Source organism: Ylistrum balloti, unplaced genomic scaffold (assembly GCF_031769215.1).
Source record: "Ylistrum balloti isolate Yb309-2 unplaced genomic scaffold, AGI_CSIRO_Ybal_v1 Utg370222, whole genome shotgun sequence".
Taxonomy (NCBI): domain Eukaryota; kingdom Metazoa; phylum Mollusca; class Bivalvia; order Pectinida; family Pectinidae; genus Ylistrum; species Ylistrum balloti.
The window spans coordinates 732,358-759,288 of NW_026782186.1; the positions used below are offsets into that span (position 1 = coordinate 732,358).

The following is a 26,931-nucleotide window of genomic DNA, read 5'->3' on the forward strand; positions in this document are numbered from 1 at the left end:
TCATTACAAAACAAAACAATCACAGACTAACATCAAATTATTATCAGATGTACAAGAATTAAACTGAAGGATGAAAAATATCAGTCACTTGATTGAACACAAATAAGAAAAAAAATAAATCGGTGAAAATTAAAATCGGGGATGAGATCTGAGTATTGTTTTGAGTAATGCCTAAGATGATCATTTACTTTTTACTTTTATCAGAGTACCTCAAGCATTTCATATTTCTCACTTCCTGCCGAATATCAAAATCCTTTTTAAAAAAGGGCAATAACTCCAGTGAAGCTTCTTCATCTTATCAAAAAAATAATAATAAAAAAAAAACCCAGATACTTCAAATACGTTATTCAAAGACACGATTATTTTTTAGTGACAGAAACTAATTAAGGGAATATTTTTGAGCTTAGGTAGTAAGGATCTGTGATTACTTGCGGTTTCCATCCTCCAGTTCATTCTATACATTCTGTAAACACAATTGAATCAAATTAAGATATCTTCACTTTAACAAAGAAAACTTATTATTTTGATTAGCAATTTTAACTTTCTTCTCTTCAAAATCCTTAAAGCAATTTCAAGACAAAAATTTCAATAAATCCTTGTCTTAGTGTCTTTAATGCTTGGATATTTTATAATTTTTTTTAAACTTAATTATTTATTGAAGGTATTAAAGGAGTTAAACAGAATGATATTTCTTTACTGCTGTAAAGTCAAAACAAATTTTGGCATTTGAATATTAAAAAAGTCTTTACAACGTAACAATGAATATACCCAGGGATAAGATATGTGGGTTGTATTAGATATCCAAGAGAAAATATTGATAATCTTAAAGAAAAATGTTTAATTGACGTACAGCAGATACAGAGAAATTTCACCCTTGTGCAACATCTGTTTTGATATTAGACAATATAAAGTGAATGCAAAAGAAATATGAATTTAAAAAACACAGGGATATTTTCTTTTAATACCTGTATCTATAGTTAATTATCCCTTATAGATACTCCAAAGGGAAGTAACTCTTGTAACTTGCTTCTGCTGATATAATCGAAGGGGAATAACTCTTATAAATGTCATAAAAAGTTAGAGATGTATAATTTTGTCTAGTACACCAAGTGAACTTAAAAGTTAGTTTTTTTTTTTCTGAATTACCATTACACACTGCTGTTTTCATAAAATATCACAAGTACTTGAAGCTATTTTTAGAGCTAAGAGAAGTAAAATCCTTTGGCAGTTTCTCCCAGACATTATAATCTGTCGTATCAAGACACACATGAAAATTCTCTTGTAACAACAAAAATCCTGAGTATTTTGTTCAATATTCAACTCCATCTTCCATTTACTGTAGGCAATTTAGTCTTCATGGATCCACACCATGTCTCATAAAATAGTCGGGAGTTGAAGTTAATTTAATCGTGAGTACACTAAAGCCAGTTTCATCTCAATTCTGGCTCAAATTCAACAGAAAAAAAAAATTCTCGTTATTTTGTTATAATAATTAACACATACTTAAATGCCACACATTAGACAACATGATAACTTGAGGTGAGGTGGCATCGTAAAAAGTTGTTTTGATACGAAATTGACAAACAAATCAATCAGCTGTGTCCATTTCACATGATGAGAAATTTGTGTCAGACACCTTCACATCTATCCGGGCAGTCAAGATGTGCAGCACGGTCAGTAATATAAGTCCGTACGGGTGAACAGTCACCCCCATTACTGTGATTTGGACTGTGACAATCACTCGGCCCTTTATTGAACGTGGAAAATTCTATTGTTCCTTCTGAAAATAAAAATGAAGAAATTTTTATTAAGTGAAAACAATGCCTGAATTTATTCAACAAAATTTTAACCAGCATCACTTGTAGTAAAGAAGATGTGTACGGAAAAGGATTTTCTGAAACATATCAAAAACAATTTCCATCCCTACATCTTACTGAGTGGATGGAAAAGTCTAAAGTATTCATGTCACATTGAACAATAACATATTGTAATGCAATGAACAATAGCATATTCTAATGCATTGAACAATAACATATTCTATTACATTGAACAATAACATATTCTATTACATTGAACAATAACATATTCTATTACATTGAACAATAACATATTTTAATGCAATGAACAATAACATATTCTAATGCATTGAACAATAACATATTCTATTACACTGAACAATAACATATTCTATTACATTGAACAATAACATATTCTATTTTATTGAACAATAACATATTGTAATGCAATGAACAATAACATATTCTAATGCATTGAACAATAACATATTCTATTACATTGAACAATAACATATTCTATTACATTGAACAATAACATATTCATTACATTGAACAATAACATATTTACATTGAACAATAACATATTCTAAGACTGGCATGTTCAATAATATAAAACATGTAATCCAATTATCAGATTTATGAAATTTATCGTGAAAGTCTAATATGCCTCCCTACCTAGAATTTTACATTCCTTTTAATCAACTTTCATACATCTGATAATTTCATAATGTCAAATTCATGTGTATATTCTGAACCATGTCACAACTAAATCAAAACTTGGAATCCAGGTTAAGCCTCCATATCTCTTATCAGCAGAACATACTATCAAGTACTACCAATCTTCGGAAAAAAATGTAAAAAAAATAGAAAATGAAGAAAATAATTTATAGGACGATTAATGATTTCTTTCCTTAACCACTGCAAAAGTTTGAACCATCGAAAACAACAACTTTTACAATATTCTTTTGTCCTGCATTGAAACTGACCCCGACCATGTTAGCAAGTTTAGGGGTTGAACCTCTGGTCTTATTACAGAATAATAACAGGCAAATTTCTGGTGAATTGCGGTATTACTGTAGTAAGAAGCTCCTAACATGACTTACCATTGCTGCTAAGGTCTGTGTTTGTCGCCTGGTCTCGAGTTGTCTGTTCTCGCACCTGTGCTCTTCGTCGCCGACGTTTTTGTTTCCCTACACTTTCTCCATCGACACTATTCACAGTTGAACTGTCATAAGAGTTCCGCACAATACCTTCACCTTGAAGTTGATCACATGACCTAGCCAGCTGGTCACATGATCGATTTGAATTTGAATATCTCCCAGGCGAATCCGAATGAAATTGGTCAAAACAGCTTGGTACATTACTAGAATGAGGAGAGGGTGGACAGGCAGGCGCTTCTCCACCCCCTAAAGAATCAGGACTTTGTAGGGGACATCCTTCATCCCCTAGGGACCCAGACTGCTGTAGACAGTTATCAGCATGTTCCATACCCCTGTTTATTTTATTGAAATTATTGTCACTACCACCAGGGTGGTTAGGTATTGTCCCATTGGGCATAAAACTGTTTGGCGGCTGTGGACAGAAATAGAATTTCAAAATAAATCTCAAATCAGACAATTCCAAAAGGACATTCATATATTGTTTTTAATAATGTATTTAGTAAAATACTTTAAAGGTTGTTTTTTGGCCACTCAATTTTTTTCTGTCTTGCCAAAAGTTGAAGCAAAAATGATGGATCTTTCACAGAATCATGCAACTGTTTATGTATGTCTCTATTGTAATCTTGTTATCACAATTTATTTTCTTTGTGTGTGCTTTCTTCAAACTACAAATTAAATAAAAAGAAAACCCTGGTGAAATAAGCAACCTTAAAGTAAGTGCTCAGAATTTCTGTTGAAAAATATACCTTTTTAAATGTAAAATCCTTTTGAAGTAAATCACAAAAGAAGAATTTAACTAAAACATGATGACACAGCATTATTTTCAATTTTATTGTTGGAATACTAGTGATAGAAGTACAGGATTTTCTAGAAATCAAACTTCACTAAAATCCTTCAAAAATGAAATTTTTACATTTACTTGCTTTCAGTTTTTTGTTTCCTTGGAAACATTTAAAATTAAACAGACCAGATCTGTATGATTCTGTTGACAAATGTTTTTTAGGACAATTTATTTTGGTATTTCGCCCCAAACTTGTTGAGAAAGTAAGTAAACTTGAAAAAAAGTGGTTTAAATTTTTTTACGAGTGAAGATTTGAATAATTTTCAGGGTAAGTATCAAGTGATCAGACTTATTACCTGATAAGTTGTTGACACTCCGTGACCACCGTACCCGTTACTAAATGTATGGGGGTCCACATCTGTCAGCGGATTCACACTTATGTTCATTTTGGTGTAAGAATTCGGCACATGCCCATTGGCCACTGAGCCATTTAGTCCATTCACACCAGAATACTTTTTCCGTAAACTGTCTGCATGAATTCGCTGAGCGGAATCTTGAAATTTACTTACACGCATGTGATCGTTCATGGCATCTGTGGTGAAATTAAGAAACATTAAAATATATTTTCTTTTCATATAATTCAATTAAAATATATATATATATATAAAAAAGATTATTTCCTGTTCTGACACACACATTATGCATCTGAAAATCAAAATAAAGAGTTAAAGTTTCGAATTTCCAGAAATCTTTACAAATTTTATAAAAATGGGTAAGAAATTATCACTTTAAATATATTGATATGTAATTCATTTCAATTTTTTAATTGGTAAACTTCTCCTAGTGTATAATGTGAGATACCTACCCATCATCCTCCGCTGCTGTCGTTGTTTCCACCAGCACATGAACATGAACACAATAAGAAATAACATCATAACTCCTAGCACAATACCCAGAATCATATACAACATTTCACTACTGGATTTGGTGTTGGTGGGTATAGGACCGTCCACTTCCGAGCTAGGCTGAGCAGCTTTCACCGGATTCTCCGGATTGGTAGCCTGGTTTCCACCGTTTCCTTTACCTGTTGGGGGCGGGAAGATCATAATTCCTTTACCACCTAATGTCCGTTTAACTACTATGTTGCTGAAGTCACTATTTCCTGCAGCATTGAAGCTCTGAATTTTGATAGAATACTCAGTATTGGGTTGAAGAGGAGAGAGGAGATACGTTCGAGCAGTCGGCTCCATCATTTGTACAGATTCGTATTCGTTTTGGGAACTGAATGGCTTATAATAGAGAAAAAAGCCTTCAATTTGGGAAGTCTTCACTGGCATATACTGAAATTGAAATAATAATACATGATTAATTCATTTGGTGAAGATGTTAAAGGAAGAGTTTTTATGTAAAAACAATGAACCTTTTAACTAGATCATCATTTCTTGTGTATCTTTCAAATGTATGACAAATTCTTGTGTACCTTTCAGATCTGACTCATCAATTCTTGTGTACCTTTCAGATCTGACTCATCGATTCTTGTGTACTTTTCAGATCTGACTCATCAGTTTTTGTGCATCTTTTAAATATTTTTTCAATTACTGTGCATTGCTGAAAACACAGTGAGAAAGTCGTACCTTCCATCGGACATTGAGTCCATACTCCTGGACACTGTTAATAGTTTCCTGGTCCCGTTCATACTCTACCGGTTCCACCTTGACTATCGTGGGTCTTCCCTCGGGAGCTTGTGGCTGTGTGAACTTCTTCACCATCAGAGTAAATTTCTTGGAGTTAGGACCCGCAGTGTTATCATTATTTGAGTAAACGGCCGCAATACGAAACTTGTACTGAGCTTCTGAAACAAAGAAAATTCTTAGTCAAAAGCATCTATCCCAAAAGATCTGGGGACAAAATTCACAGCAATAAAGGAATTTATATCTTCAGTATAAAACCATCAACAACTAGGAAATTGAAATCTGATATTTTGAATGGACTTAAAATAATGAAATATATGATACATCATTAAATTTACGCAGAAAACATGCTAACCATATCTATTTGACAATAAGCCCATGCCTGGTAATAAGCCAAATCACATCTATTACTGTATCATTACCATCATTCCGTAATGATTAATATAAAACCATGTGACTTTGAGTCATACATAATATTCTTTGACTAACAGATCAACAGGTGTAAAATCCTACCTGGCTTTAAGTTAGACACTTCATACATTCGTTTGTCTCCTGGAATTTCCTCATCTTCTGTCTTCCATTGACCCTTCTTGGGTTTAATGATTTTATACTGGACTCGGAAAAATACAATTTGTAGTCCGTCATTTTCTGGGACCGACCAGTTGAGCTTGACTGATTTATCGGACAGTTGGCTGACATCTGGAGCAGTTGGGGGAACTAGTCTGTCCTTAGCTGAAATGGGATATCACAAATAATAATCCAATGTCTTAATATCATTTATTTCTTAATATCATTTATCTCTTAATATCACCAATGTCTTAATATCATTTATCTCTTAATATCATTTATCTCTTAATATCATTTATCTCTTAAGATCACCAATGTCTTAATATCATTTATCTCTTAATATCATCAATGTCTTAATATCATTTATATCTTAATATCATTTATCTCTTAATATCATTTATCTCTTAATATCATTTATCTCTTAAGATCACCAATGTCTTAATATCATTTATCTCTTAATATCATCAATGTCTTAATATCATTTATATCTTAATATCACCAATGTCTTAATATCATTTATATCTGAATATCACCAATGTCTTAATATCATTTTTTATCACCAATGTCTTAATATAACATGACCCTCTATATATTTACTCTATATCTCTTTTGTATGAAAACAACTGGGTTTTTTTGTTCAAATTATAACTTAGAATTTTTCTATAAATAGAAAAAGTAGCATGTTTTATATAGAGTGAAAATGACAGTAACAGAATTCCATCACGTCTACATTACATGTGTGAACATAAAAGCATATCTTAAGTATATGTCACATGTAATAATAATTTGTATCTAATTTGTAAAAATATACAGAAACAGAATAGTGTTGTATGACGTGTCTCCACCAAATTATATAAAAACAAGTGACTGGTTTATGATATGAAGCTGGAAGTGTTTGATGCTCATTAGTTGTTGTATACCATGTTCTCATTTGAGAACATAATGTTTCTTACTTGGACTGATCGAGATTTATATGGCTGGTCCTGTTGTTGAAGTAAAAGATGCTTGCTCTTCCAGAACATCTGTTCTTATTCTCCTATTACTTTTTCTGTGTACATTTTTCTTTTGTTCATATTTTGCCCTACTTTTATAGAATCAAGAGTTGGGGACGTTGACATGTTGGTGTTTTCCTGTTTTTTTTTATAAAGGAAGTTCCGTGGTACTTACCAGCACTCTCATCATTTGGTGGGCGTCGGCTTGGTTTCCTATTCTTTTTTCGATTCCTTCTTCGTTTTTTATTCCTTCTATTACCTTTCCATCTGTTAGGATTTGAACCGACATTTTCTCCATCTGACGGTGACATCGCTGTTTTATCACCATCACCGTCAGTGCTAGGTTCAGATTGACCTTTGACCTCTACATGAATGACGGCGTAGGCTACGCCAATTTCATTACTACACATACATTGATAAAGGCCACCATCTTCTGGCTTGATGTGTTTGATGGTGTGAGTTGTAGCTGGAAAATAAATGGTGATCATATTTGATTTTTGTAATACTGCCACAATTAAACTATACAACTTTCAGAAATATCCTTATGTATTCAATCAGTATAGATTTAATCCATGAAAAGTTTGAAAATTAAAACTTTGTAAGCTGTTGTGAAAATTATTATTAACAATTTAAAAAAATGAAAAAAGAGGACTCTCCCTTCTGAATAATCCCCTACCCCAACAAAAATAGCTTACTTACCTCCATTTTTAGCTGTCAACACCTTTCCTATAGGTACAGCATTATGGTACCATATCACTTGCATTTCTGGGGAGCCTGTGATTTCACAGCGTAGTCGAACCGACTCGCTAGGGTTGATCGTAATGAACTGTGTTTCAGCCTGAACCTTCGGTGGCTCGAGGACTTCAAGCATAATGGCTTTATGTTTCTCCATTCCAATTCCATTGTTGGCCTCACAAGCATAAGTACCCATGTCCTCATGTTGTACATTCCATATAAACAGATGTCCTGGTAAAACCAAACAAAATACCAGTAAGTCTCAACGGTCAGATAGGACAGCAAGTCGGTATCCACAGGGTTTTTTTATTGAAAAGTTGTTCAATAACTCCGAGGTTAGTAAATTATCATCTTGTGAAATTATACTTTGAAAACCTCCTTAGTTATCACAATTTTTAATTCTGTTAGGGGTGACATCTCCGATAAATCTTGTACTATAGACAAAAGTTTTTGAACTTTTATTTAGTACAAGTATAATACCATTGCACTTGCAGAAAAGTTTATTTTTCTTGTAGCAGTTACCTCCCTTCAACTGCTGTCCATCACATACCACCAAACATCATTTCTTTACCATCTCATCAATACTGAGTGGGTATGTTATTATTTCAGTAATCATACAATTATGAAGTATTCTTAGTTTATTGTTTACGTCTGGTATAAGATCCAAGGAACCAGATGGGGACAGGGTTGGCAGGAGACACTGATATAATTAACACAATGTTAGTATTTCCTTACAAAAAACATCAGGAAAAATTGATAAACATCCAAATAAGTAAGATTTATTATTGTCAGTAATAACAAGATAACATCATTATACTGTATTCATCCTACAACAAATCTACAGCACCAACCTATAACCTGGAACTCAAAGTGAGGTTGGGCGGGCTTATTGAAGGACAATTAACTAACATTTGTTTGTATTATACTCAGAATTGTAAGATACATTGACGGGCCCATTAAATGTATCGGATAAATACAGTGTTTAGTAATGGTCTTTCTTATAAATAAATAAAAATTACAGAAAAAGTCTTATTCATTCATATATTACAATTATAATGTTATTGTTTTTCTGTGTTCTTACTACAAATTAGTTTTTTATTTCAATATTTTCGTACCTTTTTCCATTTTGTGGCGTGTAGCTGGCAACTCGCCTCCGTACGGTTCCCAAACAATGGTGGGCTGAGGCATCCCCTGTCCGACACATTCTAGAGTAACATTTTCACCAATCTGGGTCTTAAAAATGTTTTTTGAGGTAATTATTACAGCTTCTTGACTAGGACCTGAAAACAATGAAAAATAAACAAATAATTTTACAAAAGTTTACACATAAAATTATTCTCACTTGATCACTGCAATCAAAAACTAAAAGAAAACTTCAGATTTAATCGTTTCTGAACAAAATTATTGTGATACTTCTTCTCAGGACAAGGTCATTATTTCCGTCCCTTTCTGATTTAAACTTAAAATTTCAGACACTTAATATCAACATGTAATTTCAATAAAAAGAATCTTGAACTTATTTTGCCATAATGAATATTTTGACTTTGTTTTCCAAAACATCTCTTAGAATACAAAGGTCCATATTGGAAGAGTTCATTTAAGATTCTTGGGGATGATAGGTTGTAATGCTAAGCATTTTTTCCTGGGTTCAAAAACATCAATCACAGTTGATGAAAACAGAAAACAAAACCGGGATGGTTATGACACAGAAGCCATGCTATGTTGTATTTCCTTTCAGGAGAAGAACTTTTTTAATTTGGCAAAGAATCTTCTAGCTAAATTTCCTAACCATATGGTTGAATTGCTCAGAAACCTCACGACTTCAAAGAAAGAAACACACACAAGACTGTGAATTACGAGGCTCCGACACATAAATCTGTCACGTCAGGCGATTTACACATCAAAGTTCTTACGAAAGAAAAAAAATCCCTTATAGATTATGGTTGAAGAAACCAAATAAATATTACACCCGTGTTATAATACCTGGTAAACCATACATGTTAAAACAAATAGGAAATTTGACATTCTCTTTTTCTGTTCTCACCATTGATGTATAATGACTTTACAAGAGAGAGTGCCACATATTCTTGTTCATGACACATGAAATATGGTCCTCCATGACAAGGTAGTATTTTCCTAAGTGACCAGTTCTCCGCATGAATAAATTATTCATTATACCCCCTGATCTGTGATAAAGTTATCTCCCTTGAGTAACTCTTCAGTTCTTCCAGTTATCATTTATCAACAAACATATCTATCCAGCAATAAACAAATAAATTCGGGTTCAAAGCGAAGTGGCAGGCTTATTATCAGGAATGGGCTTATTGATGAATTAACACAATAAATGTTACACTTGTCTTCATTCTTTAAAATAGATTGTCATCTGAATAACTTTATCCGCTTTAGAAATCATCACAGATGAATGTCCTTTTTTTAATGTCATATTCTTTTGAAAAGGAGGTTATATGTCATACATAGTAAGGTAGCATGCATCCTTAAGTGATATAAGAATTCAACGCAGTTGCTATGAAGCCAACATATTTATTTAATACAGACAGACATGAATGTCGAGTTGGCTGTTACCCAGTTTAAAGTTAGAACACAGAATTTATTGACACGGCAAAACAATCAAGTTACAGTGATACATTTCAATGTCTGACGTGTAAAATACATCAGTAATTTCTTGTCAAAGGTACAAACAGAATCAAAACACTACCAACCCACCTCCCACGGAATTTTTTTAAAAAGTTTTGTCTATTGCAGAGGCGTTACTACAGAGCTAAGAGAACATTGTCAGAAACCAGATACATCAGATTACAGTTTACTGCACTTTCTCTCCTGTTCAAACAACTTCCTTTTACTGTATAAAGAAAATAAGTCACCTTCAATGGAAACATTGACCTGACCTTTGACCTGGTGTACTCTCAAAACCAAAGCAATGTGTTAATTGTGATAAGGCAAAGGGTAACCCAACTTTTCCTTTTTTAAGAACTTTGTTTTAATAATGGTATGTTATCAAGGTTTGTTGACCCATAGTGATAACATTTATCCTCATCTCGACTAATATTCTTACAAGATTGGGGGATGTTTCAAAAAAATATACCAATCAAACTGTTAAAGGGGTTTTCTCAGAATGTATTAGTTTAGAAAATACAAAATAATAACAGCATTAATTGTAAAAATATTTTTGGTATTTCTTAAAATAAAATCTTTGCATCTGTCAAGATGTTTCTTTTGCATTCCATAAAGATAGCAGGCAAGTTCAAAGGTCAAGTGGACATGTGTATGATTAATGGTCAATCTGTTAGCACTCTTAGTGGGAAACGGTCACTTATCTTATCTCATCTACCAAAGGGAGACAACCACATGTGGCTTCCTAGTGTTCAGACCAATCAACATCAATCTCTCAACAGAACCTATCACCAGTCATTATCCTCATTGTAAGGCATAATTCTATTGGTCAAATTCAAATGAATTAAACACAACTGATCACTTTCACATCACCAAATGGTATATATATATACTGAAAAAATTTCCAGTGAAAAATTCTTTATCACGTTGAAAGAACGAAGACTGTGGAGAGCTCCTTTTAATCACAACATGGAAAAGATATCTAAAATATTATCAATATCTTTACAAGGTCAGGGAGTATAACATTGATGATTTTGTAATTCAATCAGCTGAGTTTGAATCCTACATCTCCTTGACTAATGCTCCGTGACTTTTCATGAGAATCCACTCACTCACCTCACCTATAAACTCTACTAAACTTTGGTCTGTTTGATCAAATATCATTCTCAATAAGGTGAACTTAACCACTAACCATTTCTCAAATGTTCATCATGTCATAATTTAAAAGTAATAGATTATCTTGTTATAACTATTCTGACCTCTGTACCTGCAAAATTTACACCTGTGCTGGACATACCCTTCTGTGGTGCTATAAATAGACTTAACCTCTGTGACCCCTCTGCCTGATAGGGATCTGGCCCCAATCAATCACAGTCAATAGCTAGTACACCCTTTATCTCCGAAATGAAATTTGAGAGTAGAAGTAATGGGTTTTTCTTGTTTCTGATTGGCTGAAGCTTCGGTCAGCTCAATGGTCAGTCAATGGCTACCTGGGGTTTCTATGTTGGACTGGCCACAGATGAAAGGTTGCTAGGTACATTGATTAATGATTGACAGGTATTCATCAGTCATTACTTGACTGTAATGAAATCGGTTGAGAAACATTCTGTTCCACATTTGTCAAAATGTCGAGGTGTAGCGGAGTCCCAATAGATTTTGACTTGTTGCAATAATTTGTGATGTATACCCTGATATCAATCTTCATTTTCTTCTGGATCTTTTCACAAGTAGATTTATCATCGGCTTAAGTGGGTAGGGAGAGTTCAAATCACACAATGTACACGTATGGGAAACATTTCGGTAATAGTCTGGGTATGTAGAGTGTACATCTCACATTTTGACTAGAATCTTATTTTCTAATTTGATCTTTCATATAAATTTTCCTTCAAATTTTCAATTATATTTTGTTGATATCAAGCACCCAAAAATAAAATTTTAAATCCCCGAGCCTTCCAATATGATGAGAGAAAATATTGCATTGCTTACACTGATATTGTCTGAAATGTTCTCTTAACAAATCAATGGTTCAATATTTGAGATGTTCGTGTAATTTTTTACTGCAAAAATCCCACAGGTCTGACATATTAGTTATAACAGGACAATGAAATTGTAATAACTGTAAGTTTACTAAGTAGCAACATAAATGTGTCGACCAGACAGAGGGTTATTCCCAGATAAATATGGTCATTAAAATTCAGTGTAAATACATAGTTAAAGGTTGATGTGTAAAATGATTGAAAAAAGCAGAGTTGATGTGTGTTGAGATCATTGTTTTTCATGGGACTCTGCTAAAAATATCCTTATTTGTAGATACTTAATTTTGTGGACAAAGTATCTCGATAAAATGACTTCTACTAATTTCAACAGTTTGTAAACACATATAATTTTAGATTACATTAGCGTACGTGAAATGAAATCGGCAGCTTCAATTTGCATTTTTTACCCGCGGACATTACATGGAAGGTGGGTTTTTTCCCCAGATTTTTTGTCAAAAAAGGGGTGCGGACATTACACAGATGCGGACATTACGTGGGTTTTTACGGTAACAGAAAACAACCAAAATATCACACCCCACTAAAAAATCAACAGTTCTACTGCATGTAAATATTTGTTATGTTGGAACTTCCATGTTTTCAATCCAGTTATCGCATAAATTATCAGTCTGGAGCTCTATACAACGAGGAAACTTCGTCGGCACATACTGGCATAATTTCAAAAATGAAACAGTATGTCAAAATATGTATGGCTGTCCATGAATGCATCAATAACAGGAGTTTGGCTTCCTTAAATCAAATTTGTCATTTCCCATTTTACATGTAATGCATCTGACTCCTATATAATTTACAAGCCAATCTACAACTGTTCCAGACCTGCATAGTTCCAGAGTAACAATCCTTCAGAATAATAAACGGAAAATTTTAAATTGCTGACGTTCTGTAATACTATTAGCTCTCGTTAGTAATGATAGTTGATGAATATAGTTGAAACACAACAATAAAATTTTCCTTATCTTTTCCAAAAAGCCATTCCCTACTGTGATGAGTTAGTTAGGGTATCCCTCATGAAGGAATATCAATTTGTTCTGAGGTTTTGTCATACAATCTCAAATCATTTGGAGCTCCGGGGGATTGTCTAGCTGAAACTTTTCCAAAGAGGCAGAATGGGCCTGTTTAATTGATACTAGGTAATTTTGTGTATTCCGAGAGCTGTTTTCAATTGGGATACTGATACAGTAGTCTGAAGCAGATCTAGGATCTTCTGAGTAACATATACATAGTGTATGTTGAAACATTGTGTAATGTTTAAAAAAAAAAAGGAGGGGAGGGGGGCACTTTGATTCTGGAATAAACATGTTACTAACCTCTGTATAAAATATCAGATACAGAATATATCTACAGATGTTTTAAAAAGTTTGTAAAAATTCGGCCAGCTTATGTCAACATGTCAGGATATTTTTGTACAATAAGTGTAGGAGTTTGATTGATGTGTGAAAAACCATGAATCAACGGGGAAATCCAACCCGTCACTTTGAACTTTTCAACATTTCATGTCTTAAAACATGTCTCAAATACATTTCCACTTCTTTCATTCCTCTTTAAAATAAAACAGAATGGTGATCTCACTAAGTGTAAAACCTTCTCAGTTCATCTTAGGGGTCTTGTAGATGTTTGAACTAAACATGTGATACACTGCAGTAAAGTCTGTTTCAAAGAAATGCTTGCATTGAAGCAAGACGGAACTTTGGGACATCATAAACATAGAGCATCTGAGGAAGAGTCTGGTTAATAAGTACTTCCTTTACAGCCAGAACACAAGGGACTCCTGAAGAACATCCCTTTCTTTAAGAAAGCCGTTATTAGCTGTACAGGAAGCAAAACCATGATTTTTATAACACTATGATAATCTATAGGAGTATTCACCCATATCTTCCTTGGTGCAGTTTCATTCCTGCCCTCGGCTCATTAATTCCGCACTCTGAATTTAAAACCTGTGCAATTTTCTACACGTCAGTTAAATAAATATAAAAATAATTCAATGAAAACAAAGTTTAAAGATTAAAAAATTATAAAAAAAACAAAACAAAAAAAGATAAAATCAACTTTTTAAGAAATAAACAAATTAAACTTAGATGTTGTTTTTACTTCTTACATAGCAACATAATACACAAATATGTTTTTTTTTAATCCAAACTTCAATAAAAGATTAAGAATTTTTTGGCAAAAATCTGATCAAATATTCAACAAGTAACAAGCTTGTGAAAAACTCTTTCCTTTTCAAATGTTGGTTTCAATAACTAAAATGAATTCTGAAAAAAAAGTTGTATGTCAAAATGCCATGAAAATCAGCATCAATATGTAAAACCCACAGGTATTTTTGAACACAGTAATTTAGTTATAAACACAGCCATTATCCAGGGGAAGGTTTTGCATCAGTACACAACATGGCTTTGTGCTCCACACTCTAGCATTACCGATTACACACCATTTCATCCAAAACAAAAATAACAAATTCCAGCATTTTTTCTCTCTACAAAACAAATACTAGAGCTTGTCAAAGGGTTCAGATTTTATTATATCTGTTTTTTTATTGCATGTTTCCGGTTCTACCCAACGTTTATATTCACATCTTACGACGTTTTAATTAGGATACAAAACCTTTCATTGGAGTTTTTCTGCTACTTTTGCCACATAATTACAGAAATTTAAACATGTCAAACAGTTCAAATTTTATTCTAATATGATTTCAAATTTCTGTAAAATTCAACTCAACAATGATATTCATATTCTTCAAATAGGCTTTTTGTCCATCAAATATTTTAATTTTGATTTGCTTAAAGTACACAATCATTAATTTGAAACACTTTCACTGTGATAGGCCGACAGATTTGATTAAGATCTGTATACCAAACTTCAGCTTTAAAAGTAATGTGAGCATTTCCAAATAAGGATTTGAAATGAAACTGAGTGAGTTGTTTTAAATTACGTATACGCCTGTACACTAGGTAGTATAAAAATATCATGTGTTCAATATTCTGAGTAAATAATATTGATCGATTGCAATATATGGAAATATATTTGTTCAATTCAAAATCTTTCACATAAATTACTTGCATTACATTAAGGGTGTATGGTACCTTTGATATCCTTATCTCCTTTACAAGAAGTTCCACAAAAGCCATTGAAAGCATTTTTTCTAAACTATTTAACAATAAAATTCAACATTTTTTAAAACCTGCTCTGTGTGATTGTAAGTGATTGTGATTATTCAATTCTTGAAAGGGAGACAACTCTAACTGGAAAACAAACAAATATACACACCTTAATATTGTGACAAGTAAGAAACATTAAAAAAAAATATATACAAGATATTATAAGGTTCCTGAATTTTCATAATCAATGAATAAAAAAAGCTGGATTGTTGTGAGAAAAGTTTGAATATTTATGGTAGTGGGGCGTGTAATATCCAGCTTCTTCCACAGCTGTGAGAATTGAGAAACCTATCTCGACATTATGCTAGAGATAATACACTATAATTTATGTTGTCCATAACCAGTTTTTCCCCAAATTGTCAACACTTTATCTGTTTTCCTAGCCTACCCTGAATGTATATTAAACATATATAACATTTTTCCTCACAACATTAAGTATCCCTCAAGTCATTTAATTAACATTTTTCTTACATTTGCGGTGCAAACGTGAAGTTAATGTAAAGTGTATGTAAAGTCCTAGTCACCTGAAATGGTCCCAGCTATAGACAATTATCACAAAAACACTATAAATCACTACTACTGCCTGCTTCAAATTCCAGTCAGGATTCAACCCAGCATATGGGCAAATTTCAAATCAACTTTATAAAAATATCTTATGTAAAATATACCTCATACTTTCTCTGTTTAAAATCCAATAGATTTTTGTCCTAAAATATAAATATTTCATAAAAAAAATGAGCAGAGTTTGAAATAGAGTCGCCATTTATCAATTAGTTCTGATATTGTCTGATTTTTATAAAATTGTCTTTGTTGATCAAAACTGCATCCCTGATCAATGGAAGATGTGTTGTTATGTCTCAGTAGAACTAAACAATTCTGATAGTGTTCCACGTCTCCATGGAATATTGATTGCTACATCACACAAATGACTTTTTAACTTTGAGATTCATTTCAATTTAAGTCTCATGAAATTCAGTAAAATAATCCTCAAGTAAAGCACAACTGATGGTTTCAATTCATCAAATAAGACAAAACAGCTTTTGAAATTCACACAGTGTGCCAAAAGACCTATATGCAGCATTTATCAAAGTTTACGTTTTTAAAATGCAAAATTTTCCTAAATTAATCATTTTAAAACATGTTTAAATCATTTTAAAATGTATTGCATAAGACATTTCTGTTTTTTTTTCAGTCATTCACAAAGAGAAATGAATGAATGAATCTATTTCATTTTCAAATATGAATATCTACAATTACAAATACTTAATTCCTTAAAAGGTTTCTTTTAAGTCCTATTCCTAACTCAATAAAACCAAGCTATCTTACCCATAAATATGTCATCAATTAAACAGAAAATAAATGGTTTTTTTTTTGCAATTTTTCAAGGATTTTTCTATCACTGTTTTTCCTGCATGGAGCCCCAACCTGTTAACAAGTTAGCTCCCTGAAGCCTGGTTTTACCCATAAATCACTCTGGGGCTGCCAGCCTGGTGAACAAAGAGGAGAGTGTTGTGTACCTGTGTAACGTACGGCCTGAAACCCCAGTAACGACTATAGTGGAGCCCAAAATACTACCCGCTTTTTTTACAAATGACTATATTTATACTTATTTATATATTTACTGAGGCCTTACTGTGCTACCAATTGGTGCCAAATTGCTGATGTTTTTCATAATTGATTATTTATAAATCAGGTTACAAATTTCTTCATATGTTCTTTAAAAGTTGTTGTGCCACATTTCATCTTTAAAGCAATTCATTTATTTCCATCAGGAAAATATCCTTAATTTTTATCTGCATTTAACTATGTGATTAGATTAAAGATAAGGAGCATGAAGGCCCTGATAAACAGTCTAGAAAAATATTTGTATCATGTTTAATTGAAAAATATCATGTGAAATGTAAACTATGTTTTTTAAATATGTTATAAGTAAATATCTGGAGACAAAATATATCATTACACCTTTTACATTCATTCATCACTAGTGTGGTTGGGTGGTGCAGTGGCAACACACTCGTCTTTTGCCTAAATTTCAAGGGTTAGAGTCCCGAAACTGATGTGGAAAGGTATGGGGTCACCTGCCCGACCACGTGGAATTCCCCCCCGCCCCCACCCCTACCCCTACCCCCTCCCTTAATAAGACCCCTCAAGCTTCCATTTTGGCCAAAAAAAGTGATTGATATAAGTTGGAAAAACTTGTTTTGTGATTGTTGTAAAATAAACAAAATTAATTTTGATTGTGAGTGTGACATCTGTTTTCAGCTATATCTTTGTGTTGTTGTAAATAGAGAACATTTTCTGTGCTTTCCTTTGTCAAGTGGTGCCTTCATTTGCAAGATAAATAAATTAATCCTGAACAGTTAATGGCTTCATTGAATGGCATATTCCTTTGTACGATGACAAAACCTTGCTTACCTCCCTTTACCAAACATTGGTCAACTCTTTATAAACTTTTCAACATCCCTAAAAATTATTTTTATGATTTGATATGAATTGAAATTTTATTAAATATAATGAAATCAAAAGGAAGTCAATCCTTGTCTCTTGTTTTCCATTCTGTAAGGGGAAAAATCTAAATCTGTCAAAAAAGTTACTTTCTTGAATCAGTTGTCGTTGTTTATAAATGAATGGACAAATATTGCATGAAATCAAGACATTTTTTTATGCTGCCAAGGGTAGAAGTTGTTTCTGTAGATCACATGTCGACATGAAATGTATGAGATACATTTCTAATGGAGTCCCTGACTGACTCATTCACACATTGTAAATACCCTGATCTCACATTTCACGACTCAGATAGAATGTTAAATAAAGTCAACAACAAAATACTCCACAATTCCACAAGGGGATCAGAATTTGTCAAAATGGTCATTATTTTTATTTTGAGATTATTTTTTTTAGTCCTCAAAGTAAAAATATAAAAAAGTGGGACATCAATGATATAGGCCTAGCATTATGACATCTAAGCATGGAACATTTTTATAAATTTTGTTTTTACTTTGTCTAGAAATTAGATTTCAAACAATTTTGCCAGAGGAAGTGGCATGATCAAGGATATCATTTGATGTCATAACCTGCCAACATTATTTTAATATATATTTTATTTATTTAACTGGAAGACTTAAGAATAGGCGACTGTTACAAGCCCAGATTTCTTACAAGGAAACACGCAAGTATATCACAAGCACCTGCACTGAGTTTGAAATCAGACTCCCTGAATATACTTCACAGTCGACAGAAAACAGATTTGTTTTCATCAGAAATTATGTAATATAATATTTCACTGATTATAACAATATTTGTAATTTGTTCTATGTTCAGGTAGATTTTTTTTTTATAAAATTTTAATAAAGGCATTTTTCTTCCTGTTTGCTAAAAATGTGTGGAACATTGATGAAAAAATTATTTTAGTAATTAATACATAGACGGTCTGTTGAATTAAAATATGACACATTGATTTAGAAGTAAAACTTATCTGATCATAGATATAGAAACAGTCTTATATTTCAGTTCCCCCCCCCCCCCCCCCCCCCACAACTATTTCATATTCAGGTATATATGCATTGATAAATACATTCCAGTAGTGGTTGACAGGTGATAGAAACAGAATGCTGTATCTTTTTGTTATCTTGTTTATAGATTCAGCCTCAATTTACAACAATTAAATGTTAATAATCATTTATAATCAGGGATGTATATTGCATTCTACTCTCATTTTATTGACAAAAATTAAGACTGGTGAAATATGTGAGTTATCTACCCTGATTTCAGAAATTACCACGACATGCTATATATTTCTTATCGCTGTAACCCTGCATTGATTTAACAGACAAGCCAATCCTTCTTAAAGGATTGTACAAAACACACGCAAGATCACAGCACCTTTCATCACAGATAAAGAATGAGATCAAATGTGCATTGTCAGACAAAGAAAGATACTGTATCATTCATTGTTGAATTCTTGTCGGATTAATGTTTTTGAGGGCCTGAAGTACTGATACCTAAAAGACTCAACAAAATAAATCAGAATTGGCGAATTATCCCATCATCAAATACAGCTGTAACCCAGAACATGAAGTCACTACATAATTCTAAAATGTTTTTAGAAAAAATTAGGTATATGTTTTTATTTCATACTAATATATATGAGACATAACAGGATCCATTATTCCAGGCATACAGACTGAAACTGGTTAAATATGAGACATAACAGGATCCATTATTCCAGGCATACCGACTGAAACTGGTTAAATATGAGACATAACAGGATCCATTAATCCAGGTATACAGACTGAAACTGGTTAAATATGAGACATAACAGGATCCATTAATCCAGGTATACAGACTGAAACTGGTTAAATATGAGACATAACAGGATTTATTAATCCAGGTATACAGACTGAAACTGGTTAAATATGAGACATAACAGGATCCATTATTCCAGGCATACAGACTGAAACTGGTTAAATATGAGACATAACAGGATCCATTATTCCAGGCATACAGACTGAAACTGGTTAAATATGAGACATAACAGGATCCATTAATCCAGGTATACAGACTGAAACTGGTTAAATATGAGACATAACAGGAGACTGAAACTGGTTAAATATGAGACATAACAGGATCCATTAATCCAGGTATACAGACTGAAACTGGTTAAATATGAGACATAACAGGATCCATTATTCCAGGCATACAGACTGAAACTGGTTAAATATGAGACATAACAGGATCCATTATTCCAGGTATACAGACTGAAACTGGTTAAATATGAGACATAACAGGATCCATTAATCCAGGTATACAGACTGAAACTGGTTAAATATGAGACATAACAGGATCCATTATTCCAGGCATACAGACTGAAACTGGTTAAATATGAGACATAACAGGATCCATTAATCCAGGTATATAGACTGGAGTTGCAGACAGTTAAAAAAAACTTTACAAGTCTACAGAGACACAAATTAGTAGCAAACATTGATAACTCAGAGCACAAAGGTAAAATAAATTGGACAATATGTTTAATTACAACTTAAATTTTAATTAATCAGCAGAAAAAAAACAAGTTGATTGTTACAACAGACAATTATTTGAATTGGGTATATGATAAAGTGTTCAGAACACTAATTTTCCACATTGTTCTATTGTCTTTTAAAAATATTTGTCTGTCTATGTCAAATATAAGACCTATCTGAATACCCTGTTGACTTATGTAAGTAATTTATACCTATGTCGTGACGAACTAACGCTTACTTAGGTGGTGATATATAGAATTGAATACCTGTGTCATGATAACAACAGAGTGCGTACCTGTATGGTTTTTATGTACCAATGTATTCTATTTTTTTGTATCTTGTTTACGGATTGATGGCTACAGTAAAACAGGTCGTGTACATGACAATAGCCTCTGTATCAGTTTCTCGTAGTGACACCAATGTGAATACAAAACCCCTTCTCTTAGCCTAAACAGTTGTTATCAAGTCCCAACACAAAAGCCGCAAATGTAGAATATGTCGAGAAAATAGTATGGCGCATTGTTATTACCTGCGCCTGCGTTATGTGAGACGATGAGATATCGGCAGAACCTCTCACCGTTTAAAATCCTAGTGATTTTATTCGTCTATTTTACGACATTTTTTTGTTCATCCTTTTTTTCAGTAAGATGTATATACTTAGTATATTATATCCACTCTACAAAAATAAACATGGTTTTTAACATCACATTTTATTATAAGCTATGTTTTTCCCCGATACTGATTTACTCAAGTTTATGAAAACTATAATACGAATGGTTGTGACATTTATGGTAAAATAGTGACTTTTATGTTGAATGATTTCACACAAATCTGGAAATTAATTTCATAGATATTGCTGTCGTAAATATTAAAACTGACAATAATAATTTTGTGACCATAGCGACATGCTTTGAATCATTAAGCTTGAGACATTGGTAGAGTTATTAACACATACAATGAAGGCCCTGTTCTAATACTGGTGGCTGATGATGGAAGATTTGTACACATGGTTTATTATCAGATTTCTGTTCCTTAAGAAATTATCACATGTAACATAAACAAGTTATCTTGAATAATACAGTTAAGTTGTGACAATCACCTCTAGAGAAGAAGACTTGTCCATCTGAAAGGAAGCATTATTTGACAATTGGAAATGAGGCAATTTTACAATTGAAAAGCCTTTCTTAACCACTGGAGAAATAGTCTGATTTGCCCCCTGGATGAGAAACCATATTTGATTGCTGAAGGAGTAGCCTCATTTGACCACTGAAGCAGAAGCCTCATTTGACCACTGAAGGAGTAGCCTCATTTGACCACTGAAGGAGTAGCCTCATTTGACCACTGAAGGAGTAGCCTCATTTGACCACTGAAGGAGTAGCCTCATTTGACCACTGAAGGAGTAGCCTCATTTGACCACTGAAGCAGAAGCCTCATTTGACCACTGAAGGAGTAGCCTCATTTGACCACTGAAGGAGTAGCCTCATTTGACCACTGAAGGAGTAGCCTCATTTGAAGGAGTAGCCTCATTTGACCACTGAAGGAGTAGCCTCATTTGACCACTGAAGGAGAAGCCTCATTTGACCACTGAAGGAGTAGCCTCATTTGACCACTGAAGGAGTAGCCTCATTTGACCACTGAAGGAGTAGCCTCATTTGACCACTGAAGGAGTAGCCTCATTTGACCACTGAAGGAGTAGCCTCATTTGACCACTGAAGGAGTAGCCTCATTTGACCACTGAAGGAGTAGCCTCATTTGACCACTGAAGGAGTAGCCTCATTTGACCACTGAAGGAGTAGCCTCATTTGACCACTGAAGGAGTAGCCTCATTTGACCACTGAAGGAGAAGCCTCATTTGACCACTGAAGGTGACAACTTAATAGACCATTAGGGATAAAGTCTTGACTAAGTCTGACAAACAAACCATTAAGATAGTGGTTTACTAGCTACTGCTATAGTTAGGTATCTCCCCTCACCTGTTGTACTTCAGTAAAAACAAAGACTTGTGAACTATTTACTAGCATCACAGTCATTGTTTAACGAATGCCAAAAAGCTGGAGACTATAGATTTTCACCCTCAAAATAGTGCAGAAGATAGAATTTACTCTGCCAGAATTAATCAAGTTTGTAAACTTTTTTAAAACTTTGTATCAATCCTTATTTCAAAATATCTGGTAGACATTTAAAATTATAAATGCTGTTTCAAGTTTGCATGACCTCTGTCCCTTAAAAATATATATCAAAAAGTTATTTTACTTATTTCCTTACTGCCAGCACTTTGGCGTTTAAAATCACCGACCTTTGTACAACAGATAAAAACTAGGAAAGGTAAAAAATTCTTTAGCGTGGTTCTCACTTCATAAATCAACAAGAGGCAGGCGTCTCCATTTATTGTGTAACATTCTGGGCCAGCACCCTCTAAAAATATTCTTCCAATTTTTCATAAATAAAAAGCACTGAGCCAATCAGAAAGGTTCTTCTCTGGTGGTCCTGTGGTATGGATCTCTTGATGTGATTTATTAGGTCAAATTTTCGTTTTCCCCACTCCAAAGTTAATTCATACTTCAGTAACAAATAATTTCCTGATAGGTGTAAAACTTCATTACTATAAACAGGCTGTACATAAGGTCAATATTAAGTACAGGAACTGTTAGAAATTGTACTTAACACATATGAACCACTCCCGATTCATACCTACTGAACATATACTGCTTTCTATATTCAATTCATTAACAACAATTTAGATTATAAATATGTTCCCTACATTGGAATTGGTTTTTACTGGACTTTTGGAGCTTCCAGAGAAAAATAAATTATCCCAAGATGTTCCAGGAACAGTAATATGTTGAGAAGACTAAAATATTATGTTAAAAACTTGACAGAAACAACGAGACTTACCTGTAGATGAAGTTTTGACACTAAGGTTGATTACATAATCTGCGGTTCTGTTTCGATTGGTCAATGGGTTGATGGCAATACAACGATACTGGCCCTGATCCGATTTGGATGCATTGGTGATTTGTAATCCCCCTGATGATAAAATCCGATGATGATCTGAAAAAAGAAATTCAAATAATTATAAGAGTTTCTTCAGAATTTAGAAACTGTTAAAAAAAAAACAAACCACCATATGTATAGCACTCAATTTTGTTCAGCAAACTGCACTGTTTATCAATATAAACTTACTTTGTTAAAATACACACAGATAAAATCAATCAAGGAGATACTATTTATTGAAGATGATCACAGCTGGAGTGTGACTCAAGTTCTTATAACGATAATACAAGTTGATTTCCGACATCTAATTTTTGTTTTCAAATATATAAATTCAAACTTGTAACATGTATAAGGAATCTGCTAAACTCTGGTTGTCACGGAAACGCCATGTTTTGATGGAGTGCGAAGGTGAAGGTCTAAGTGTGTATATCTCACATATGTATTGTGTTAATGAACATTAATGGCTGACATAAGTGTCTCACAAATCTGTAGATTTACCACGGCTTGTCGCCTTTTGGTATTAGACTCCACATAAAACCGTGGCACAGAACTTTACAGAACATTTATATCACCAGATAAACGTTTCATATTATGGCCTGAAATATCACCTTAATCACCAAGAAAAACCATTGACCTAACTCCTTGTTCACCATACATGTTTTACTTGTCTCTGGAATATCCAACATATTACATGGTTTATTGGTGAAAACACTGACCCCAGCTGTATAGTTTTATTTCCATAGATACATATGTAACACATGAACGGGAATGTCTTCTAGAAAGGGAGACAATAAAAGCCTTAAGAACTCAATGTTCAATTTGCTTTTTGCTAATGTTTGGTAACTTTTTTTCTAAATTATAAAAATTTTCTTTTCAATTTTCTGTTCAATTTTCTCGGAAATTTTCTTGGAAATTTTCAGGAGGAATATCAAGCAAGTTTCCATGTGAATCTAAACATATTTCCATATCTATTTACATATGCACATGTCTGATAATAAGCCCACTCATATATCTTTAACTGTAGCATAACAAACAAATACTTTTTCAATGTCCTGTAATAACCCCCCCCCCCCCCCCCGACTTTGAATCAGAACTATATGTTGGCCTATGGCCTGTGGTCCTATGATAAGCCCACCCCCTAACTTTGAATTAGAGCTACATATTAGCCAATGAGGTCCTGTAATAAGCCCACCCCCTGACTTTGAATCAAAAGCTATGTACTGGCCTCCTGAGATCCTGTAATAAGCCCACCTTCTGACTTTGATTCAGAGGTAAAATGTTGGTTCCCCTTGGTCGTTTCAGGGTAAATATGTTACTTTAGAAATACAGTCAAAAAGAACACAATTACTTAATTGACAGCTAGAAATACCATATTGTACTCTCTATAGATCCTGGTATCAGGTCTACACAACACACAGTTGTGTTCTATAAACAAAACTATAAATAAACAACTAAAAACAATAAAAACATGTTTATACTATTAATACTGTTATACAAAAGCATACATTGAGATGATAGATTAGAGGTAAAATGAAAACTCTGTAAAGTTCACCGGCCAGATATATTTTATCATAAACAAGAAGAAATCAAAGACATTAAATTCTGTCTCAAACAAGATATGCTCATTTTTGAAATAATTTTTGAAACACAATCTGTGGTTGGTTATGTGAGTCGGGAACCCTGTGTGACTAAAGCTATTAAACCATAGAATATAAATGTCCTAACCCGAACAATATTTCAAATTTGTCTGAGGGTTTGAAAGCCCATACAGCATGTAAATGGCTGAGATGATTGTTTAAAGCTCACCTGATGACATGAATTAAGTTCACAAGGTTTGAAAGGACGAAAGAATAGCACCAATCTACTATTTTTTTTAACATTTTCTTTACATTTTAATGGATTTTCAAATTGTTCGACCCGTAATTCCACTGGCGTTCGCATTAGAAGCAGGGGACTTTGCATTGTACTCTTTGGCTTGATTCAATGTGGTGTAAATTTAAATCGTTTTCTCAAATATTGCCAGACAAAAATCCATCAAATGTTTAAAAAGAAATCCCATTAAGTACACTGATATATAGCTATCAGTCGTTGTAGTCCGAGGGTGGGTAAAAAATGTCCCCTATTGTCCTCCACTCTCTAATGTCTTTACTCTGACTAGCACCCAATAAAGCTCTCTTTTTTTAAACAAAACCATTAATACACAGAAGCCTAAAAAACAAACATCTCATCGGAAATGTCCAAAGGTTTAATTTTCATAAAGAACAACGTTCCTTATTAAGAAAGTTATATGATACAAGTTATTTAAATCATTGTCAAACTTATTCTAAAATAAAGAGTAATATTTTAAATGTTTTCTATCATATAAAATTTTCTTTAGTCTGTAAGTTTGACAAAAGCATTATTTCTGCATCTTCATGAAAGTTTTAAATTTTGTACAAATTCTTAACTATGTCTTCCCTCTTTTATAGAAACTAGACACATGCAGAGCTGTGAATTACTCGACCGGAAATCATTAAACTAGAATTTCAGGAGAAACATTTCTGATCATTATCGACTTTAGCCTGAAAACATGATATGCATATACATGCTTGTTACATAGGTCTGTTTCGCCTGGTTTTAAGACGTACTGTGATATAGGTTGTACAAATAGTTATATCAATTTCTTGCCATCTGTAGGATTCATGTGAAAGCAATTTTCTAAATGAGAATTTTTTTTGACATACAGATATGATGTGTATACGTGTTTCATGCCTTTTCCCTAAGTCATGTCTCGTGTTGAAGTTCAATTAGAAACAATGTTTAGATGCAAGAAATTTACAAAATCTTTTATAAAAATATATTTGATATGTGGAGTATGTTAATATAATATCAAACTCTACAGACAAAAAGTGATTTAACATTTTAAATGATAACTGTCATTAAAGGTAATGTTTTTTAAAGCAATAAAAGTTAAATTTAGAATTTTTATAGTGGTATCAAGACGAAAATTAAATAAAACCTGTAACGAGGTGAGGAATGAGAATACCCCAAACGAAAAAAAAGGTTTGATAAAAGCAGGCAGTACACTCGATAACAACACTAAGAATGCCTTAATGATGGTCTCGTCAACTTGGAACGATCCAAGTAAAAATCCAGAAATAGATACTGTTTTTTTTTTAACGGTCATGACTCAGTTTCACAGATGGTGTTGTGATGTTTTTTTTATATAAGAATGGTTTAAAAATAAAACCACTGCCACCATTGGTGAACGTAGCACAGTAAATAGTGTTTTTCTTTACAAAGTTTGTGTTACACAGCCTGTGGCCTTACTGGCCCCGGACGTTCCAAACAATTAGAAAGGTCACAAAGGGCTTG

General features: G+C 33.2%; 1 protein-coding gene across 1 annotated transcript in view; it reads right to left on the bottom strand.

The window, feature by feature from the left end:
* Window positions 1-951: 951 nt before the first annotated feature.
* The window catches only part of LOC132551863 (brother of CDO-like), a 66,403-nt gene continuing 40,423 nt past the window's right edge, over window positions 952-26,931 (bottom strand). The window contains exons 5-17 of the mRNA XM_060216007.1: window positions 23,470-23,634; window positions 17,135-17,140; window positions 15,215-15,249; window positions 8,838-8,955; window positions 7,687-7,953; window positions 7,163-7,453; window positions 5,942-6,160; window positions 5,372-5,589; window positions 4,822-5,077; window positions 4,603-4,770; window positions 4,094-4,329; window positions 2,900-3,368; window positions 952-1,780 (exon numbers count right to left, since the gene is read on the bottom strand). Coding sequence (XP_060071990.1) covers window positions 1,629-1,780; window positions 2,900-3,368; window positions 4,094-4,329; window positions 4,603-4,770; window positions 4,822-5,077; window positions 5,372-5,589; window positions 5,942-6,160; window positions 7,163-7,453; window positions 7,687-7,953; window positions 8,838-8,955; window positions 15,215-15,249; window positions 17,135-17,140; window positions 23,470-23,634 — 2,600 coding nt within the window. The 3' untranslated portion in view covers window positions 952-1,628. The remainder of the gene's footprint in view (window positions 1,781-2,899; window positions 3,369-4,093; window positions 4,330-4,602; window positions 4,771-4,821; window positions 5,078-5,371; window positions 5,590-5,941; window positions 6,161-7,162; window positions 7,454-7,686; window positions 7,954-8,837; window positions 8,956-15,214; window positions 15,250-17,134; window positions 17,141-23,469; window positions 23,635-26,931) is intronic.